The sequence below is a fragment of the Myotis yumanensis genome, unplaced genomic scaffold (assembly GCF_028538775.1).
Source record: "Myotis yumanensis isolate MYYU_CA2020_CCGP unplaced genomic scaffold, mMyoYum1.0.hap1 SCAF_3, whole genome shotgun sequence".
In the NCBI taxonomy this organism is placed as follows: domain Eukaryota; kingdom Metazoa; phylum Chordata; class Mammalia; order Chiroptera; family Vespertilionidae; genus Myotis; species Myotis yumanensis.
Genome location: NW_027223754.1, coordinates 206242123 through 206261241, shown reverse-complemented (window position 1 = coordinate 206261241; position 19119 = coordinate 206242123). Strand labels below are relative to the sequence as shown.

Below are 19119 nucleotides of genomic sequence, written 5' to 3'. Positions count from 1 at the left end.
CCAGGGACAGGTTCAGAGAGGACTGACCTAAAGGGTCAGGGGAGATGCAGACACAGTGGCCTTGGACCTCCCCCAGGGGCCAGGGCAGCAGAGCCTGCAGGGGACAGTGGCCTCTGGGAGGGGGAGATGCCAGAGGGCTTCTCAGAGGAGGTGATCCCAGAGTTGGGCTTTGAAGGGTGAGCATGTTGTTCCAGGTGGAGAAGCAGGTGCTCCTGGCAGAAGGACCTACAAAAGCAAATGTCTGGAAACAGCCTGGGCGAGGCCTGCAATAGGAGCAGGTACCAAGGCAATGCAAGGAGGCAATCAGCATTTGCTTTCAGTTTTGTTTTCCTTGTACCTTGGCCCCGGGTGTGTCTGGTGTTTGTGCAGACACAGCCACAGAGTGGTTCCACACAGCTAACAGCAAGTGGATCTTGTTCCACTCAGCCAGAGGGAGATTCGTGGTAAGTTGGGAGGGTAGGAGCCCTTCCCTCACAGCACTTTCTAAGACAAGGATTATTGTCACTCTTTTATAGACGAGGGAAACTGAAACTGGGGGTGGGCAGGGGGGAGGATGGGGAGGGTGATGGGCCCAAGGGCACATGTAAGTAGTGGCAGAGCCCAGTTTGGAACCCAGGTTAGTTGAGGGTTCCTCTGTGCCCCTGAGCTCTTAGCAGTGGAGAGGAGGGGGCACTGCTCAAGTGGATATATAATGACCCCTCCGGCTCAGCACAGTCTTGGGCTACCTGAGACAGGAGCCTGTGACCCCAGAGGAATGGGGATGTGGCGGTGATGTGGAGAAAGCTAAGGAGGTGTGTGTGGGGTGTGGGGGGATGTGGAGGAAGCAGAGGGGCTGCGTGTGGGGTGATGTGGGAGAAGGAGAGGAGGTGGGTGTGGGGTGATGTGGAAGAGGCAGAGGGGGTGGATGTGAGGGGATGTGGAGGAGGCAGAGGGGGTGGGTGTGGGGGGATGTGGAGGAGGCAGAGGGGGTGGGTGTGGGGGTATGTGGAGGAGGCAGAGGGGGTGGGTGTGAGGGGATGTGGAGGAGGCAGAGGGGGTGGGTGTGGGGAATGTGGAGGAGGGAGAGGGGGTGGGTGTGGGGGGATGTGGAGGAGGCAGAGGGGGTGGGTGTGGAGGGATGTGGAGGAGGCAGAGGGGGTGGGTGTGGGGGGATGTGGAGGAAGCAGAGGGGGTGGGTGTGGGGGGATGTGGAGGAGGCAGAGGGGGTGGGTGTGGGGGGATGTGGAGGAGGCAGAGGGGCTGGGTGTGGGGGGATGTGGAGGAGGGAGAGGGGGTGGGTGTGGGGAGATGTGGAGGAAGCAGAGGAGGTGGGGGACGGTAGGTGAGTAAGAATCTCTTCCTTGTGGCCTGGATGCCCTGAGGCTGCCCCTGGGGCTGCTGCTCAGGCTGATGGGGCAAGGATTTCCTGTGAGACTGCATGAATCCAGGCATTTTTTCACCCACCCCTTGACCTTAGAGCATTGGTTCTCAACCTGTGGGTCGCAACCCCTTTGGGGGTTGAACGACCCTTTCACAGGGGTCGCCTAAGACCATCGGAAAACACATATATAATTATATATTGTTTTTGTGATTCATCACTATGCTTTAATTATGTTCAATTTGTAACAATGAAAATACATCCTGCATATCAGATATTTACATTAGGATTCATAACAGTCGCAAAATTACAGTTATGAAGTAGCAACGAAAATAATTTTATGGTTGGGGGTCACCACAACATGAGGAACTGTATGAAAGGGTCGCGGCATTAGGAAGGTTGAGAACCACTGCCTTAGAGCCTTTCCCTGTGGGGAAACTGAGGCCCTGAGAGGGGACTGACATGCCCTGGGTGCCATGAAAGAAGACTGAGCAGGAAGATGGGTGAGCTCTGCCTCCCTGCTCTTGGCCCGCCTTCACTGAGGACCATGGGGAGTGGGAGACATAAGAGGTGGGCCTGTCTGTCCAGAGTTGGGGAGAAGCCCTGACCTAGAGTCTGAGACAGGCATGTGGCATGATGCCGGGAGCCGGTCCATCCTTGCTGCTTGACACAGTCGCTGCAGGAAAGAAACATCTGCACAGCATATGTTTCAAGGGACCTGGCACATATAGCATATTGTTCTTAATATGTTTGCTCTCTTTAGCGCCATGTGTTTTAACAAAGGTCACCTCTCCGAGAAAGGTTGTTTCCCCAGGTGGGGATCTTTCCCTGAGGTTAGGGAGGGGATACAACACCTTAATTAAGTACCAGGCGGGTAGTTAAGCTACATAATCTTTACTCCCTGGAATGGAGATAAGAAACGCCCTACCCTTTGTAATAGAAATTGACAGGATTAAAATCGGCTGGTATAAATACGAATGTAACAAGACAATAAACATCAGATCCTGATCAGTTCCTAACCAGAGCTCCGACCAGAACTTTGGCTGGAGATCCTGGCTAGAGGTCCTGACTAGGCTGCTGATCAACTGAAGGCTGTCTTAGTGTCATTCCTTCTTCGCCGACTCCGTCCACACCTTTGGGGACCCCTGGACCCGCTGGGATTGGACCCCAGCAGCATGACCCGGTTTTCCTTTTTAAAAAAATATATTTTATTGATTTTTTTTACAGAGAGGAAGAGAGAGGAATAGAGAGTTAGAAACATCGATGAGAGAGAAACATCGATCAGTTGCCTCCTGCACACCCCCTATTGGGGATGTTCCCGCAACCAAGGTACATGCCCTTGACAGGAATCAAACCTGGGACCTTTCAGTCTGCAGGCTGATGCTCTATCCACTGAGCCAAACCGGCTAGGGCTGGTTTTCCTTCTTAAAACACCAACAGTAGACAAAGTACAGCTGGAGGAGACTGAGTCCAGATCCCTGTGTCTGTACAGCAGAGACACACCTGGGAGCTGTTGCCTTATTCACACCACATCCCTCCTTAGCCTCCAGCACCAGGAGGTGTGGCCTCTACTCTGCCCCCAGGAGCTGCCTGACGCTGGGCAAGCCCCTTCCCTGGGAATGATTTGTTCCTGTGTCTCCCCATGTTTAAGAATTTGGGTTCAGTCTCTCCATGTTGATCCGTAGGCTCCTGTGTGCTGTGGTCAGCGAGTCTCCTGTGGTTCACGTACCTACTGCACACAGTGCCCCGGCCTCTCATGGTCTGACTTGGCTGATGGTAGCCTTTGCAGTTTGTAGTTTTGAAGAGGAAAAATCAATCAAAGTTTCCCTTTATGCTTCTGGAATTTGTGTCTTGAGTAGCAATGTTTCTGCAACTCAACATGAGTTTTGTTTTGCCCTTATCCCCCGCCGCTATCCTCATCCATCGATGTAAGATTTTTGTCCAAACTCTTCCTGCACCCTTCACACCCCTTTCCCCCTGAGAACTGTCAGTCCACTCCCTTTCTATGTCCCCGCTTCTATTATATTCACCAGTTTATTCTGTTCATCAGATTTTTTTATTGACTTAATTTTTAGATTTTCTTGTTGATAGATATGTATTTGTTGTCCCTTTGTTGTTCATAATTTTTATCTTTACCTTTTTCTTCTTCCTCTTCTTAAAAAATACCCTTCAGCATTTCATATAATCCTGGTTTGGTGGTGATGAACTCCTTTAGCTTTTTCTTATCTGTGAAGCTCTTTATCTGACCTTCAATTCTACATGATAGCTTTGCTGGGTAGAATAATCTTGGTTGTAGTTTCTTGCTATTCATCACTTTGAATATTTCTTGCCACTCCCTTCTGGCCTGCATGGTTTCTGTTGAGAAATCAGCTGACAGTCGTATGGGTACTCCCTTGTAGGTAACTAACTGTTTTTCTCTTGCTGCTTTTAAGATTCTCTCTTTGTCTTTTGCCCCTGGCACTTTAATTATGAAGTGTCTTGGTGTGGTCCTCTTTGGATTCCTCTTATTTGGGGTTCTCTTTGCTTCCTGGATTTGTAAGTCTATTTCTTTCATAAGTTAGGGGAAGTTTTCTGTCATAATTTCTTCTAATAGGCTTTCGATATCTTGCTCTCTCTCTACTTCTGGCACCCCCATAATTCCAACGTTGGTACATTTGAAGTTGTCCCAGAGGATCCTTACACTATCTTCATATTTTTGGATTCTTTTTTCTTTTTGTTTTTCCAGTTGGGTGTTTTTTGCTTCTTCATATTTCAAATCTTTGACTTGATTCTTGGGATCCTCTAGTCTTCTGTTGGATCTCTGTATATTATTCTTTATTTCAGTCAGTGTATGCTTAATTTCTGACTGGTCCTTTTCCATTTTTTTGGCATTCTCATTAAGATCTTGAAGGTCTCACTAAGTTCCTCAGAGGTTTGTAGAAGATTCTTGAATAACCTTATAACTGTCGTTTTGAACTCTAAATCCAGTCATTTGCTTTCCTCCATTTCTTTCATTTGTGACATGTTTCTTTGTCTCTGCATTTTGGCTGCTTACCTGTGTTGATAGAGTGGCTTTGTGTGGTAGGTGTCCTATTGGGCCCAGTGGCTCAACCTCCCCAATCACCTGAGGTGGACACTCTTGGTGCACCCCTTTGTGGGCTGGGTGTACAGTCTTGTTGTAGTTAAGCCTTGATTGCTGTTGGTATCCCTGGGAGGAAATGACCTCCAGGCCAATTGACTGCAAGGACCCGCTGTGTCTATAGTGGGAGAACTGCTGTGCTGGAGACACCCTTATGGGGCAGGACTTGCTTCAGTGGGGCTTTGGTGCTCATTGAGTCTGCCTCCTGAGTGTGTCACTTATGGAGTTAAAATCTGGTATCTGACCACTGGGTACACTGGCTCCTGGATCTCCAAGGAGGTACAAATTAAACCACTGTGTGAATCTGCCCAGCAGGAGCTACCGCGAGATCTGCATATTTCTCCTCTTTGGGATTTGGAAATTTTGGAGCTCTCTGACCCAGCTGTAGTTTGTTAGGTTAGGCTGTAAAAGGGCAGGCGATTCATTTGTGCCGCTGTGCACAGCTTGGGTGGAGTTGTAAATTGGGTGGGGCGAGGTCTCAGAGAATCACCAGGGTGAAGCAAACAGTGATGGCTGTCTGTCAGCCATTTCCAGGTCTCCAGGTCTCCAGGTCTCCAGGTCTGCAGGTCTCTGCGTCCCCGAGTCCTGTGCCCCCATAGTAACAATGATCCCTGTGAGCAGTTCTGCAAGAAAGCCACCTTCGCTTTCCGACCCAATGTCAAACAGTTCAGTTTCTCCCCGTAGGAGTCTGGGTCCCTAGAGTCTCGCCAGAAATGAGTTCAGTGCAACCGGGAGCTTGTATCTCCCAATTGAAAAAAACCACGCACCCCGGTTTGCGCGCCTCCATACCTCTGCTCTTGGCCCCTCCTACCCAGCCTCAATGTGTTTTTTTCTTTCCTTCTAGTTGTAGAACTTCCACTCAGCCAGCTTCCCCGTGGTTCTGGATGATCACTGTTTTGTCTTTTAGTTGTAGTTTTAATGAGGTTGTTGGGGGCGGCACATACAGGAATATACCTTATGCCGCCATCTTGGTTGTCCTCAACATGAGTGTTAACATCCCCACACCCCAACCCACTTTTATTGTTAGTTTTTATTGTAATTTTTTAATTCTCACCTATTTTTTATTGATTTTTAGAGAGAGTGGAGGGGAGGGAGAGAAACATCAGCCTGAGAGAGGTACATCAACCTGTTGCTTCCCCCACCTGCACTGTCCCTGACTTGGTTCATGGATAGAACCTATAACCCAGGTCCGTGCCTTTGACCAGGAATCAAACCCTTGACCCTTCAGTGCACGGGCTGATGCTGCAACCAGTGAGCAACACCAGCCAGGGCTGTGGAAGCTTTTTGTTTCTTCTTCCTCCTCTTATTCATCTGTACCTGTGTCTTCTTCCTAATGCAGGACATATTTAATGGTACCTACAGCCTTCAAGGAGCCTCCGGTGCAGGAAGCAAAGTGCCTGGCAGCAGGTAGTGAGCAGGAGTGGGTGGGGCTGGACGGAGCTGGGCCTGAGCCCCAGACCTAGGTGCCCCCTCTGGGGGAGGGGCAGCTTTGGGATGTCCTGCTCAAGGCCAGGCGTCAGAATCAGATTTTCACAGGGACCCATGTTTTTCACATTCCTCGCTTCCTCTCTCTCTCTTCATATATAAAAGTAGGATGGCTGCAGGAAGGAGTCATGAAGAAATAAATGGAACTCTAGGAAGCTGATAGAACTGCCAGAAGAACATTATAACAATGGGGTAATTTGTGTGACATCCAATTCATCATTTTTTCATCAAGATTGACAAGTAAACCTAATGGAATAACTCAGGTGTGAGCCAAATGGGCTGTGCTGTGTGGTTCAGTGGCTGGTTGTTCTGTGTCTCCATCATGGGACACACCCCAGGCTTTAGCCAGCAGTTCCAGGAGGGCAGTGGGTGCCTGGTGACTGGAGGGGCACCAGAGAATAGACCTCGCCCTGTGCTTACAGATATAACTGGTACACAGTTCAAAGGTTGTTTGAAGAATGTGAGTCATTAGTTGAAAAGTCGTAGAGCATTCCCGGGCAGAGCAAAGACCATGCAAATCAGCCACGTTATCATTGGCTATAATTATACTGCAAGTCCCTTGGCTCTCTGTTTCAGGCAGGTCTCAGGAGGGATAGTTGATAAATGCTGTTTGCCTTCTCAAAATAACCCCTAAAGGCAATCAGCATTTCCTTTCTTCCCTGGATTCCTAAGGCAAGATAGTCCCAGACAGAACTGGGAGAATCCTCTCCATGGGAAAATCTGTTCCCATCCTGATAGTTCATAGAACAGAAATGATCCAGAGTGTTCTTGATTATTGATTTGAGATTGAGAGGGAGAAACATCAATCATTCCACTTATTTATGCATTCATTGATTGATTCTTGCATGTGTTATTCATATGTGTGTTGTATGATCAAACCCAGAAACTTGGCATACTGGATCGATGCTTTAACCAACTGAGCTACCCAGACAGGGCCAGAGTGTGTTTTCACAATGACGGCCATAAGACCTGGCTGCCTTCCCTTTACCTGCCCGTACCATTTTGGGAAAATTTGGCCTCAACACAGAGCCCAGGATTACAGTATGGCCCCACCCCAATGGTCACCAACACAAGGTGGACACTGACACTTCCTAGGAAAGAGCCCCCATAGTGCTGTGAGACCACGCTATCCAACCAAGAGGTTGGTCATCCGTGCATCCTTCAAATTGACTTGTGATCAAAAGGGGGACCATGGATGAAAAATGTGTTCTATGCCAAGTAACCTCACAGGGTGATGGGATCATAAATTCCTACCTGGGCAGGTCATGGGGGGGGGGGGGGGGGCGGGGTGACATCCCAGGCATATACTTTTCATTAAAAGGTTTGTTTTCCTGGAGAAACCAGGATGGCGGCATAGGTAAACACTGGAAATTGCTGCCTCCCACAACAACTTCAAAAATACAACGAAAAGACAAAACGGACATCATCCAGACTACAGGAAGGCTGGCTGAGTGGAAATTCTACAACTAGAAGGAAAGAGAAAAGCACACTGAGACTCAGAGGAGGTGCGGAAGTAAAGTGCAGAGGTACGAAGGCTCGAGCATGCGCGGAAAGGGGCTGGTACCTGAGGATGCGGCTGTCTTTTTGAATCAGGAGGGAGTCACAAGCTCCTGACTGCTCTGAACTCCAGTTCTGAGAAGTCTCTGGGGACCCAGGACTCATTCGGGGAGAAACTGGACTGTCTAGCAGCAGGCAGAACTTGGACCCTGAGGGCGGCTTTCCCTCAGAGGTGCTTGCAGCAATTCCCAGGACACTGAGTTGCGGGGCCCCTTAGGGCAGGGATGAGGATCAGCCATAGCTGCTTGCTCCTCCCTGTTGATTCTGAGACCCTGCCCAACTCAGGCTGTGGCAGAAGCTTTTGCATATGAATGCCCTGGCCCTTTGCAATCTGAAAATTACCTAACAAATTGCAGCTGGGCCAGACAGACCCAGAACTTCCAAGAGAAGGCCCAAGGCCCCAAAGCAACTTGCATTGCTTCATAGCTGGGCCTCATCTGGGCACCTCCAAACTCCAAAAAAGGAAAGCGAATCTGCAGATCTCTTCATAGCTCCTGCTGGGTAGCCTCAGGCAGAGGCTAAATTAGCACCTCCTTAGAGATCCAAGAGCCCGTGTATCTAGTAGTCAGAGTGGGACCATCCAGATTACAACTTGTCAGATCCATAAGGGACACACTCAGGGGGCAGACTTAGTGAGCACCAAAGCCCCACTGAAGCAAGTCTTGCCCCAGAAGGGTGTCTTCAGCACAGAAGTTCTCGCACTGCAGACACAGCTGATTCTCACAGCCAATTGGCCTGGAGGTCAATTCCTCCCAGTGATACCTACAACAATCAAGGCTTAACTATAACAAGACTACAACAAGACTGTGCACAGAGCCCACAAGGGGGTGCACCAAGAGTGTCCACCTCAGGTAATTGGGGAGGCTGAGCCACTGGGCCCTATAGGACACTTAGCACACAAAGCCACTCTACCAACACAGGGAAGCATAAAAAATGCAGAGACAAACAGGTCACAAATGACAGAAATGGAGGAAAGCAAACAACTGGATATAGAGTTCAAAACCACGGTTATAAGGTTTTTCAAGAATTTTCTGGAAACCGCCAATAAATTTAGTGAGACCCTGGAGGATGTGAAAAAAGACCAATTAGAAATTAAGCATACACTGACTAAAATAAAGAATAATATACAGAGATCCAACAGCAGACAAGAGGATCCCAGGAATCAAGTCAAAGATTTGAAATACAAAGAAACAAAAAATACCCAACCGGAAAAGCAAAAAGAAAAAAGAATCCAAAAATATGAAGATAGTGTAAGGAGACTCTGGGACAACTTCAAGTGTACCAACATCCGAATTATAGGGGTTCCAGAAGATGAGAGAGGGCAAGACATTGAAAACCTATTTGAAGAAATAATGACAGAAAACTTCCCCTACCTGGTGAAAGAAATAGACTTCCAAGTCCAGGAAGTGCAGAGAACCCCAAACAAAAGGAATCCAAAGAGGACCACACCAAGACACATCATAATTAAAATGCCAAGAGCAAAAGACAAAGAGAGTATCCTAAAAGCAGCAAGAGAAAGAAAGTCAGTTACCTACAAGGGAGTACCCATAGGAATGTCAGCTGATTTTTCAACAGAAACTATGCAGGCCAGGAGGGAGTGGCAAGAAATATTCAAAGTGATGAATGCCAAGAACCTACAACCAAGATTACTTTACCCAGCAAAGCTATCATTCAGAATTAAAGGTCAGATAAAGAGCTTCACAGATAAGAAAAAGTTAAAGGAGTTCATCACCATCAAACCAGCATTATATGAAATGCTGAAAGGTATTCTTTAAGAAGAGGAAGAAGAAAAAGGTAAAGATAAAAATTATGAACAGCAAATACATATCTATCAACAAGTGAATCTAAAAATCAAGTGAATAAAAAATCTGATGAACAGAGTAAACTGGTGAATATAATAGAACCAGGGGCATGGAAAGGGAGTGGACTGACAATTCTAGGGGGAAAGGAGTGTGGGGGTGCAGGAAGAGACAGGACAAAAATCATACACCTATGGATGAGGACAGTGGGAGGGGTAAGGGAAGAGGGTGAGGTGGGAACTGGGTGGAGGGGAGCTATGGGGTGAAAAAAAAGAGGAACAACTGTAATAATCTGAACAATAAAGATTTAATTTAAAAAAAAGGTTTGTTTTCCTTAAGCAAGCCCTGTCCATTATATCTGTGCATCCAGGTTAACATGCCTTTGAAATAACCACCCTCAAGAGAGCACAATCTTGTGTGACCATTGTGGCTCAGTGGTTGAGTGTTGACCCATGAACCCAGAGGTCAGCATTTAAATTCCCAGTCAGGGAGAAACCAAGATGGCAGCATAGGTTAATGCCAGAGTTTGCTGCCTCGAACAACCACTTCAAAAATACAACTAAAAGACGGAACGGACATCATCCAGAACCACAGGAAGGCTGGCTGAGTGGAAGTTCTACAACTAGGAGGAACTGAGAATAAGAGGAGGCACAGTGCTGAAGTAAAATACTAAGGTGCAGAGTGCGCGCAGCGCGGGCTGGTGGCTGAGGGCGCGGTTGACTGTTTCAATCCGGAGGGAGCCTCAGACTCTGAGCTCCAGATCCGAGCGAGTCTCTAGGGACCCAGACTCAAACGGGAGAAGCGGGACTGTCTGGCTTCGGTCCCTCCGAGGTTTGCAGCGGTTGCTGGGACAGAGAGGCAGAGCCCCTGGGGACGGACTGAGAGCAGCCATAACTGCTCCCTCCTCTGCCCCGTTGATCCTGTGGGACCCGCCCCGCCCAAGCCCTGCACAGAGCCATTTGCCGGATAGCCTCAGGCAAAGGCTAGATTAGCACCTCCCTAGAGGACAGAAGTTCTCCCACTGCAAACACAGCTGATTCTCACAGCCAGTTGGCCTGGAAGTCAAGTAGTAATTACCTACAACAGTCAAGGCTTGACTACAAGACTGCTCACAGAGACCACAAGGGGGTGCACCAAGAGTGTCTACCTCAGGTAATTGGGACACTTAACATGGAAAGCCACTCTATCGACACAGTGAAGCATAAAAAAATGCCAAGACAAAGAAACAGGCCACAAAGGACAGAACCGGAGGAAAGCAGGCTACTGGATATAGAATTCAAAACCACACTTTTGAGGTCTCTCAAGAGGCTTCTAGAGTCTGTCGATAAACTTGATGAGATGTACAGGAAATCTAATGAGACCCTCGATGGTATGATAAAGAACCAACTAGAAAGTAAGCATACACTGACTGAAATAAAGAATATTATACAGACTCCCAACAGCAGACCAGAAGAGTGCAAGAATCAAGTCAAAGATTTGAAATGCGAGGAAGAAAAAACACCCAACTGGAAAAGCAAAATGAAAAAAGAATCCGAAAGTGTGTAGATAGTGTAAGGAGCCTCTGGGACAGCTACAAGCGTACCAACATCAGAATAATAGGGGTGCCAGAAGATGAGAGACAGCAAGATATTGAAAACCTATTTGAAGAAATAATGGCAGAAAACTTCCCCCACTTGGTGAAAGAAATAGATTTACAAGTCCAGAGAACCCCAAACAAAAGGAATCCAAAGAGGACCACACCAAGACACATCATAATTAAAATGCCAAGAGCAAAAGACAAAGAGAGAATCTTAAAAGCAGCAAGAGAAAGAAACTCAGTTACTTACAAGGGAATACCCATAGGACTGTCAGCTGATTTCTCAACAGAAACTTTGCAGGCCAGAAGAGAGTGGCAAGAAATATTCAAAGTGATGAATGCCAAGAACCTATAACCAAGAGTACTTTATCCAGCAAAGCTATCATTCAGAATTGAAGGTCAGATAAAAAGCTTCACAGATAAGAAAAAGCTAAAGGAGTTCATCACCACCAAACCAGTATTATATGAAATGCTGAAAGGTATCCTTTAAGAAGAGGAAGAAGAAGAAAAAGGTAAAGATACAAATTATGAACAACAAATACGCATCTATCAACAAGTGAATCTAAGAATCAAGTGAATAAATAATCTGATGAACAGAATGAACTGGTGATTATAATAGAATCAGGGACATAGAAAGGGAATGGACTGACTATGCTTGGGGCGGGGGGAGGGGTGTGGGAAATGTGGGAAGAGACTGGACAAAAATCATGCACCTATGGATGAGGACAGTGGGTGGGGAGTGAGGGTGGAGGGTGGGGTGGGAACTGGGAGGAGGGGAGTTATGGGGGGAAAAGAGAGGAACAAATGTAATAATCTGAACAATAGAGATTTAATTATTAAAAAAAAAAAAATTCCCAGTCAGGGCACATACTCAGGTTGTGGGCTCAATTCCCAGTAGGGGGTGTGCAGGAGGCAGCCAATGGATGCTTCTTTCTCTTCAATGTTTCTATCTCTCTCTCCATTTCCATCCTCTTTCTGAAGCAAATATTTTTTTAAATATATGATTTTTATTACCTTCAGAGCAGAAGGGAGAGAGAGACACGTAGAAACGTCAATGATGAGAGAGAATCATTGATTGGCTGCCTCCTACACACCCCACACTGGGGGTGGAGCCCACAACCCAGACATGTACCCTGACTGGGAATGGAACCATGATGTCCTGATTCATAGGTCCACACTCAACCACTGAGTTGCACCAGCTGGGCAAAAAAACAACAACATTTTTTAAAAAGAGAGCACCTTCTTGTTAACCATCCTGTAATCCAGTACCCTCCTTGCTTTCTCCCACCTTCATGTCATCTTCCTTACATCCCCTCCTTAATTGCAAATGCGTAGAAGAAACTAGGAACCGTTATTCTCCAAAGCATAAAGGAATTCTGGCCTATGTTCCAACATGCATGGAGCTTGAGGACACTATGCTGAGTGCAGTAAACCAATCTCAGGAAGATAACCCTTGTATGAGTCCACTTAGGTGAGGCACTCAAGTCTGTAGAGACAAAAAGTAGAATGGCCGTTTCCAGGGGCTGGGAGGAGAGAGATAGGACAGTTGCTGTTTAGTGGGTACAGAGTTTCTCTTTTGCGAAAGGAAGAGAGTTCTGGAGACTGGTTGCACAGCAATGTAAATAGAATTTGGCACTATTGAACTCTACCCTTAAAAATGGTTAAGGTGGTAAATTTTATGTTGTGCATTTCTTAGTGTAATAAAAAATTTTAAAAAACCGAAATTTGTGTTTCTTTAAAAAAAAAACCTATGAACTAAAAGATGGAAAAGATGGACACCTCATGTACTGTGAGTATAAGTGGACATTGGCACAGTTTGTTTGCATAACAATGTGGGATAGGCATGAAGAATTTTTATATGGCAATACCCTCTGACCCAGTGATTCTACTTTTAGAAATATCTTAAGGGAAACAACCCCAAATGCAGGCTAACTCATATGTTAGAAGAGTGTTTTTGCACTATTTTCATAAAGAACTAGAAACAAGCGAAGATCCAACGGTGGGGGAGGACAGCAGAGAGGACCCGGCACCTTCAGGAGGGCTCACATTTGACCCCACAATTTGTTTCCTCTTCCCCCAGGGTACAGACTGGTGAGCTGAAGGGGAAACTCTGAGATTCCACTGCTGACACCATGACCCCAGAAGCTGACAGGATCTGCCCAGGTAGTCAACTTCCTTCTCTCTGGCTGATTCCTGCTTATGATGTAGAATTGAAGGAGGTGCCTCCAGGATGGGTTAAACCACACAGGAATCAGGAACATTGAAGGGGGTTGATGAGTGTCCTTGAGCCTCCAAGATGCACCAAGGGGAGTCCCCTCAACCAGGAGTCTCTGTGGGGGACCTCCTTCCTGGCTCTCTCCCCAGGTGTTCACTGCCTTCCTTTCCCTGCCACCCATCCAATGAGTCCAAAGAGGCCAGGACAGCCCATGGGAGGTGGGACATTTTTGCCCCTGAACCTGGAACCTGCTAGTTGCAGGTGGAAACTTTCCCCTCCACAGAATCTCTTCCACCCAGCTTCCCCCTTACCCCCCGCCCCTGTGTTGGGGCCCTGACCTGGACTCCCAATTATAAACACATGCTTACCAAGATGTGATCATCTCACGCAGGAACTTCTCTTGATCTCAGATACACAGCCGCGAGGCCTGCATTATTTTCCCCACCTATCCACATCCCAATCAAGAAATACACAGATGCCGTGATCTGGGTTCCCTCCATGTAAAGCCTGGTTTCCTTTCTCCCTCAGTGGATGAAACAAGAAAAGGAAAGAATGCCCCTCCACCCACCCAAATGAACACTGCGTTGCCTAGGCAACCAAATCACCCTCCCAGGAGAGGAAGATACTTGTTCCTGTTGCAGCATAAGGGAGGAGAGGACAGCTCAGAAGCCAGCAGCTCCTGAGCAGGCTCCAGGGTCTCCCCTGGGGTCAGAGGTCCCCAAGGGAGCTGTGGCCCCTGAAACTAGCCTGTAGCAGAGAGAGCTGATACTGATTGATCACAGGATTAGAGCTGAGGCTCCAACCCCCAACCACCTGAAGACACCCCTCCACTGTCCACCTTGGAGCACCTGTGAGAAGCAGGAGGAATCCTCTTTGCCTGGTAGCTTTACTCCATCAGTGGTGTGTGATCTGAAACATTATTTTCAAATTTATAAAAATCCCATAGGTAACCTATAGGGTAGAATAAGGGGCATAGAAAGGGTGTGGAATAACTATTCTTGCGGGGGGAAGGGATGGGGGGGATGTGGGAAGAGACTGGACAAAAATCATGCACCTATGGATGAGGACAGTGTGGGGGGGGGTGGTGAGGGCAGAGGGCGGGGTGGGAACTGGGTGGAGGGGAGCTATGGGGGGGAAAAGAGAAACAACTGTAATAATCTGAACAATAAAGATTTAATTATTTTTTTAAAAAAGAAAAGAATTATGTCCCTTGTGCAGATATGGCAGGAAACATTTAAATCTCTTATCTCTGCACCCGCAAAACATACATGAGTCCCCAGTCCCTCATCTGCACTTCCATAGTGTCCAAATCCCTGAGAGTCACACATTATTATACTTAATTTTTAAAAAAGGTTTTGATTTTTAGAGGGAGAGAGACAAGAGTGGGGGAGGGAGAGATGTGTTGTCTCTCCCTCACTCATAAGGACACCAGTCAGAATGGATTAGGGTCCTACACCTATGACCTCATTTAACCTTAATTACAATATACAGTCACATGGGACCTGGCCAGGTTCGCTCAGTGGTTGAGCATCCACCAATGAACCGAGAGGTCACAGGTTCGCTTCCTGGTCATGGCACATGTCCAGGTTGTGGGCTCAATGTCCAGTAGGGGGCCTGCAGGAAGCAGTCAATAGATGATTCTCTCTCATTGATGTTTCTATCTCTCTATCCTTCTCCTTTCCTCAATAAAATAATTTTAAAAAATAAATTTAAAAATACAGGCACCTGGGGGGGGGGGTGGGGGGGGGCAGGCGGGGGCATTCAGAGCTTCAACCTATAAAGTTTGGGGAAAATACAGTACCAGGTGATTCCATCAAAAGTAAATCAGATTTTATGAAATTGCCACAGGTGACAGCTGCTCCGGAAGATGAACATTTAACATCCTTTTTTATACTCTATTCCATTTATGTTCTACCATGATTTCTTCTAACCTCATTGTTTTTTTCTTTCCATCTAGAGGGCAAAGACTTTGTTGATGCCATTGAGTATTTAATGGACCCAAAGGACAAAGAGAAACTGCATTGCCTGCTCAGTAATGAATCCTGGGAGAGATTTGTGACCGTGGCCAATGTGTCCAGGTAACCTCCAGGGGATGCCTGTATTGTCACCCCATCTCCCCCTGGATCTAGATTCCTCTGACAGGCACACTCCTCCAGGCAGGGTCCTGTGCTTGGGGTTGAACAAGTCCCTTCTCAACAGTCCATGAGGAACATTTCCTTCATATCAGTCCTTGCAGAGAAGGGCCCCAGGTTGAGAAGAGATGAGGCTTGCAGGGGTTAGGTTATGTGACCGTGGGCAGGTTACTTAACCACTTTCTGTCTTATTCATCTGTTCAATTTTATTGTGAAGAGAATAAGATCATGCGTGTAAACTGTTTAGCCTAATGCAGGCGTGGGCAACCCCTGGCACGTGTGCCAAACATGGCACGCCAGTAAATTTGCTGGCACGCAAAACCCTCTCTTATAATCTTCCATTTACATTTGTGAATCTTTGTTCTCAGTGATGAATTTTGTTAAGTCTCGTAATAGGAGTAGCCTGACGGATGAAAGTAGTAGCTCATGCATATCTCTGAAGGTCACGAAATATAAACCTGATGTAAAATCTCTGTCATCAGTGATGCAGCAGCAAAAGTCCCACTGATAATATCAAACGGAGTCATAAAGTTTTCTGTTGGACTATCAGTGTACATGTATACATTAAAAATAAATGTATTTTTCATCATCATATACTGTGTTTTTGTCCCTCGAATGAATTTTATTATTTCTTCAAGGTTCTTCACATATGTACACCTTAAGAGATATCAAGGTAGGTGTAACATGTTCTCAAAAAATTAGGGTTGGAACGCAGAAGAATTTTGAGTCAGAGATTTTGCTGGTTTTGGCACGCACTCACAAAAGGGTTGCCCAACTCTGGCCTAATGACTGACACATAGTAGGTGGGCAGTTCACATGAACTTTTTTTTTTAATATATTTTTATTGATTTCAGAGAGGAAGGGAGAGGGAGAGAGAGAGAGAGAGATAGAAACATCGATGATGAGAGAGAATCATTGATCAGCTGCCTTCTGGAGGCCCCCTACTGGGGATCAAGCCTACAACCCTGGCATGTGCCCTTGACTGGAATCGAACCTGGGAACTTGCAGTCCGCAGGCCGACGCTCTATCCACTGAGACAAACCAGTTAGGGCAGTTCACATGAACTTTTTTAAAAAAATGCTGGGAATAGACAGGGCCAAAGCTTCTTCTTGCTGGACGTGAGAGCCACACAGGACTTCCTGTGGGACAAGCCAGAAAATTCCTGGCACAGTTTGTGTCCCTGGGATTTTGGCTAGAGAGCCTGCTCTCCCTAAGAAAGGGATTGTACAGACTCTGCAGGGTCCTGCTGGCCTGGAAGGCAGAGAGCTGGAGTGAAGCTGCACCATGTTGGGTTGAATCCTGACTGTATCTCTGCCCGGCTCTGGGGCTCTGGGCTTTTGTCATCTCCCTCTTCAATGGAATAGCAAGTCCATCTGATAGGACTATGGTGAAGGCCTTGGGGCGCACTGCAGGGTCAAAGCCGAGGAAGTAAAGGCAGTCATCCTGTCTGGAGGCCCAGAGAGGCTTGGAGCAGGGGCAGAGCCCAGGGTCTGGATGAAGCAAGGGTGGTCCTGGTGGGAGGATGGTAGGAAGGCTTGGCAGCGGGGCTGGGACTAGAGTGAGGCAGCTGAGGCACCTGGCACAGGACTGAGGAGGCCAGGGGCCTAGTGGAGGGCTGTGCAGGGGGTCAGGGGGCACATTTCTTTCTTCCCTGATTTGATCCCTTCTCTGCTGGGGGTAGAGGGCCCTGGGTGATTATGTCCTCCAAGCCTGTCTGTGAGCTGGAGGGCCCCTGACCTCCCTGTGGGACCCTCTTCTATTCTCCATGGAGTAACCCTGACCAGAGGGAAGGCAGTGAGGCTTAGTGACCGCTTCCAGTCAGAATGGTGGCTGCCAATGTGGTGTCATCTGAGGGATTCTGGGTAGACACACACGTTCCCACCATAGAGGACAGGGCTTCCTGCACCAACTCATCCAATCCGAGTCTCAGCCTTAGCGATTCATACCCCTGCCTTGGTTAATCCCCTGTCCTTCATGATTACAGGGGTGAGGCAGATGCACTCTATGCAGACTTGAGCGAGCTGGAAACACTCATGGCCGAGGAGGACAAAGACATGCCCTCAGCAGACCAGCTGCATGGGGAGAGCTTTATGAAGGAGTTTCCTCAGGTGAAACAGGACCTTGAGGAACGCATACGAAAACTCTACGCACTTGCTGATGAGGTGGACAAGGTGCACAGGGACTGCACCATCACCCAAGTGGCGGCCTCTTCCGCGGGCGCTGTGTCTGGCATCCTGACCATCGTTGGCCTGTCTTTGGCACCTTTCACAGCAGGGGTTAGTCTGGTGCTTTCGGCAACTGGGATGGGACTGGGGGCAGCAGCTGCTGTGACCGGTGTGACGGCCAGCATCGTGGAAGCCTCAAAGAACGCGTCAGCAAAAGCCGAAGCCAGCCGCCTATTGTCAACTGGCAATGATACAGAGAAGCTGGTCGGGGAGGTTCTATGTCGCAGCACACCCAAAATTGCTTCCTTAGCAAGGAAGTGTTATCAATCCCTGCAAGTCATTGTGAAGAATGCCCGTGCCTTCAAGCTGGCCAAAGCCAATCCTCGCTTAGCAGTCAAGGCCACGCGCTTCTTGCGCACTGGGACAGTCTCAGTCCGAAGTGGCAAGCAGGTGCAGAAAGCTTTTGGAGGCACTGCTCTGGCCATGAGCAAAGGAGCCAGGGTCTTTGGTGCAGCCACGGCAGGTCTATTCCTTCTCATGGATGTAATGGACCTAGTGAAAGAGTCAGTGCACTTACATAAGGGCGCAAAGACTCAGTCAGCTGAAGAGTTGAGGCAGCAGGCCCAGGAGCTGGAGAGGAGGTTGGAAGAACTCACCCGAATTCACACAAGTCTACAGGAGGACCTGACTCCATGATCCCCAGACAGTGCAGGGAGCAGGGTGTGTGGGAGACAAAGGCGTGGACTTACCTTGTTAGAGGGGGAAAGCCGGTGAGATAAAATGGATGGAATTGTGCGTTAAGGTGTTGAGCACAGCGAAGGAGGGGTTCATGCAGATGGCTGGCGGGTCAAAGAGAAGGAAGGAACCTAGAGCCTGGAATCAGGGAAGAGAGGGGGAAAGAGAGTGAGGGGTGGGGAGGGGACTTTATTTTGACTAAAAAGACATTGGTGTCATGAATAAAGAAAGAAAAGTGGAGGAATAAGCACTGAGAAGGCCAGAACTACTAAAAAGTTGACAATGGGAGAAAGGGAAAGAGTTTGAGTTGGGATATGGGAGTTACAGTGGCTCCTGGATTGGCCCTCCCCAGTGTTCACCATCCCAGCAGGAATCCCATCTCTCCCTGGTCCTGGTCTCTAGCCCTGCTTTCCAGTTCCAGCTCACCTTTGTCTTCCAGCAGTTCATCTTAGGTAGGCAGTGACTTTTTTTTTTCTAAATTACTATATATAGTTTAATGAAAAATAGTAATGATTGTGTAACCAAATAGCTAAAAGTATAATCAAAGGTGTTTTAACAATTCCCTGATTAGTACCCAATCCACAGAGCAGGTTCCTTCCTTCCTTCCTTCTCATGCCTATATGAATAGATCAAGTACATTTACCTTGAAACACTATAGGTGGCATAGGAGTGGTCCAAGCAATTATTCAAGAGACCCAAGAATGGTCACATCTTCCCAAGCAAAAGAAGAGATTACAGAAATTTTCTTATGTTTTACATAGAAATTCACATGTTATTGGACAGACAGTAGTTAGTGATTTATACTTCATTAAGAAAATAAATTCTAAAAGATAATGACTTGTTTATTATTTATTTTCTATACCTTCATAGGCACAAGCTAAAGGCATTGAAGTTCTCACTATTAGAAATAAAAACCAATTGATATATGGTATTTCATGCTTCCTCTTACTTTCTCTTCCAGCCCCTACCAAAACCTTGCA

The 19119-nt window shown here is 47.4% G+C and overlaps 1 protein-coding gene across 2 annotated transcripts; it reads left to right on the top strand.

Moving 5' to 3' along the window:
• Positions 1-378: 378 nt before the first annotated feature.
• On the top strand, positions 379-18307 carry LOC139005759 (apolipoprotein L3-like). 2 transcript variants are annotated; one of them, XM_070407966.1, is made up of 4 exons: positions 379-443; positions 12973-13055; positions 15065-15185; positions 17224-18307. In XM_070407966.1, exons 2-4 carry the CDS (start codon positions 13025-13027, stop codon positions 18098-18100), a joined length of 1029 nt encoding a protein of 342 aa, XP_070264067.1. In that variant the 5' UTR covers positions 379-443; positions 12973-13024; the 3' UTR covers positions 18101-18307. The 2 variants fall into 2 exon arrangements, with proteins under 2 accessions (XP_070264067.1, XP_070264068.1); XM_070407967.1 differs by lacking the exon at positions 12973-13055 and having other exon boundaries at positions 423-443.
• The last annotated feature ends 812 nt before the right edge of the window (positions 18308-19119 follow it).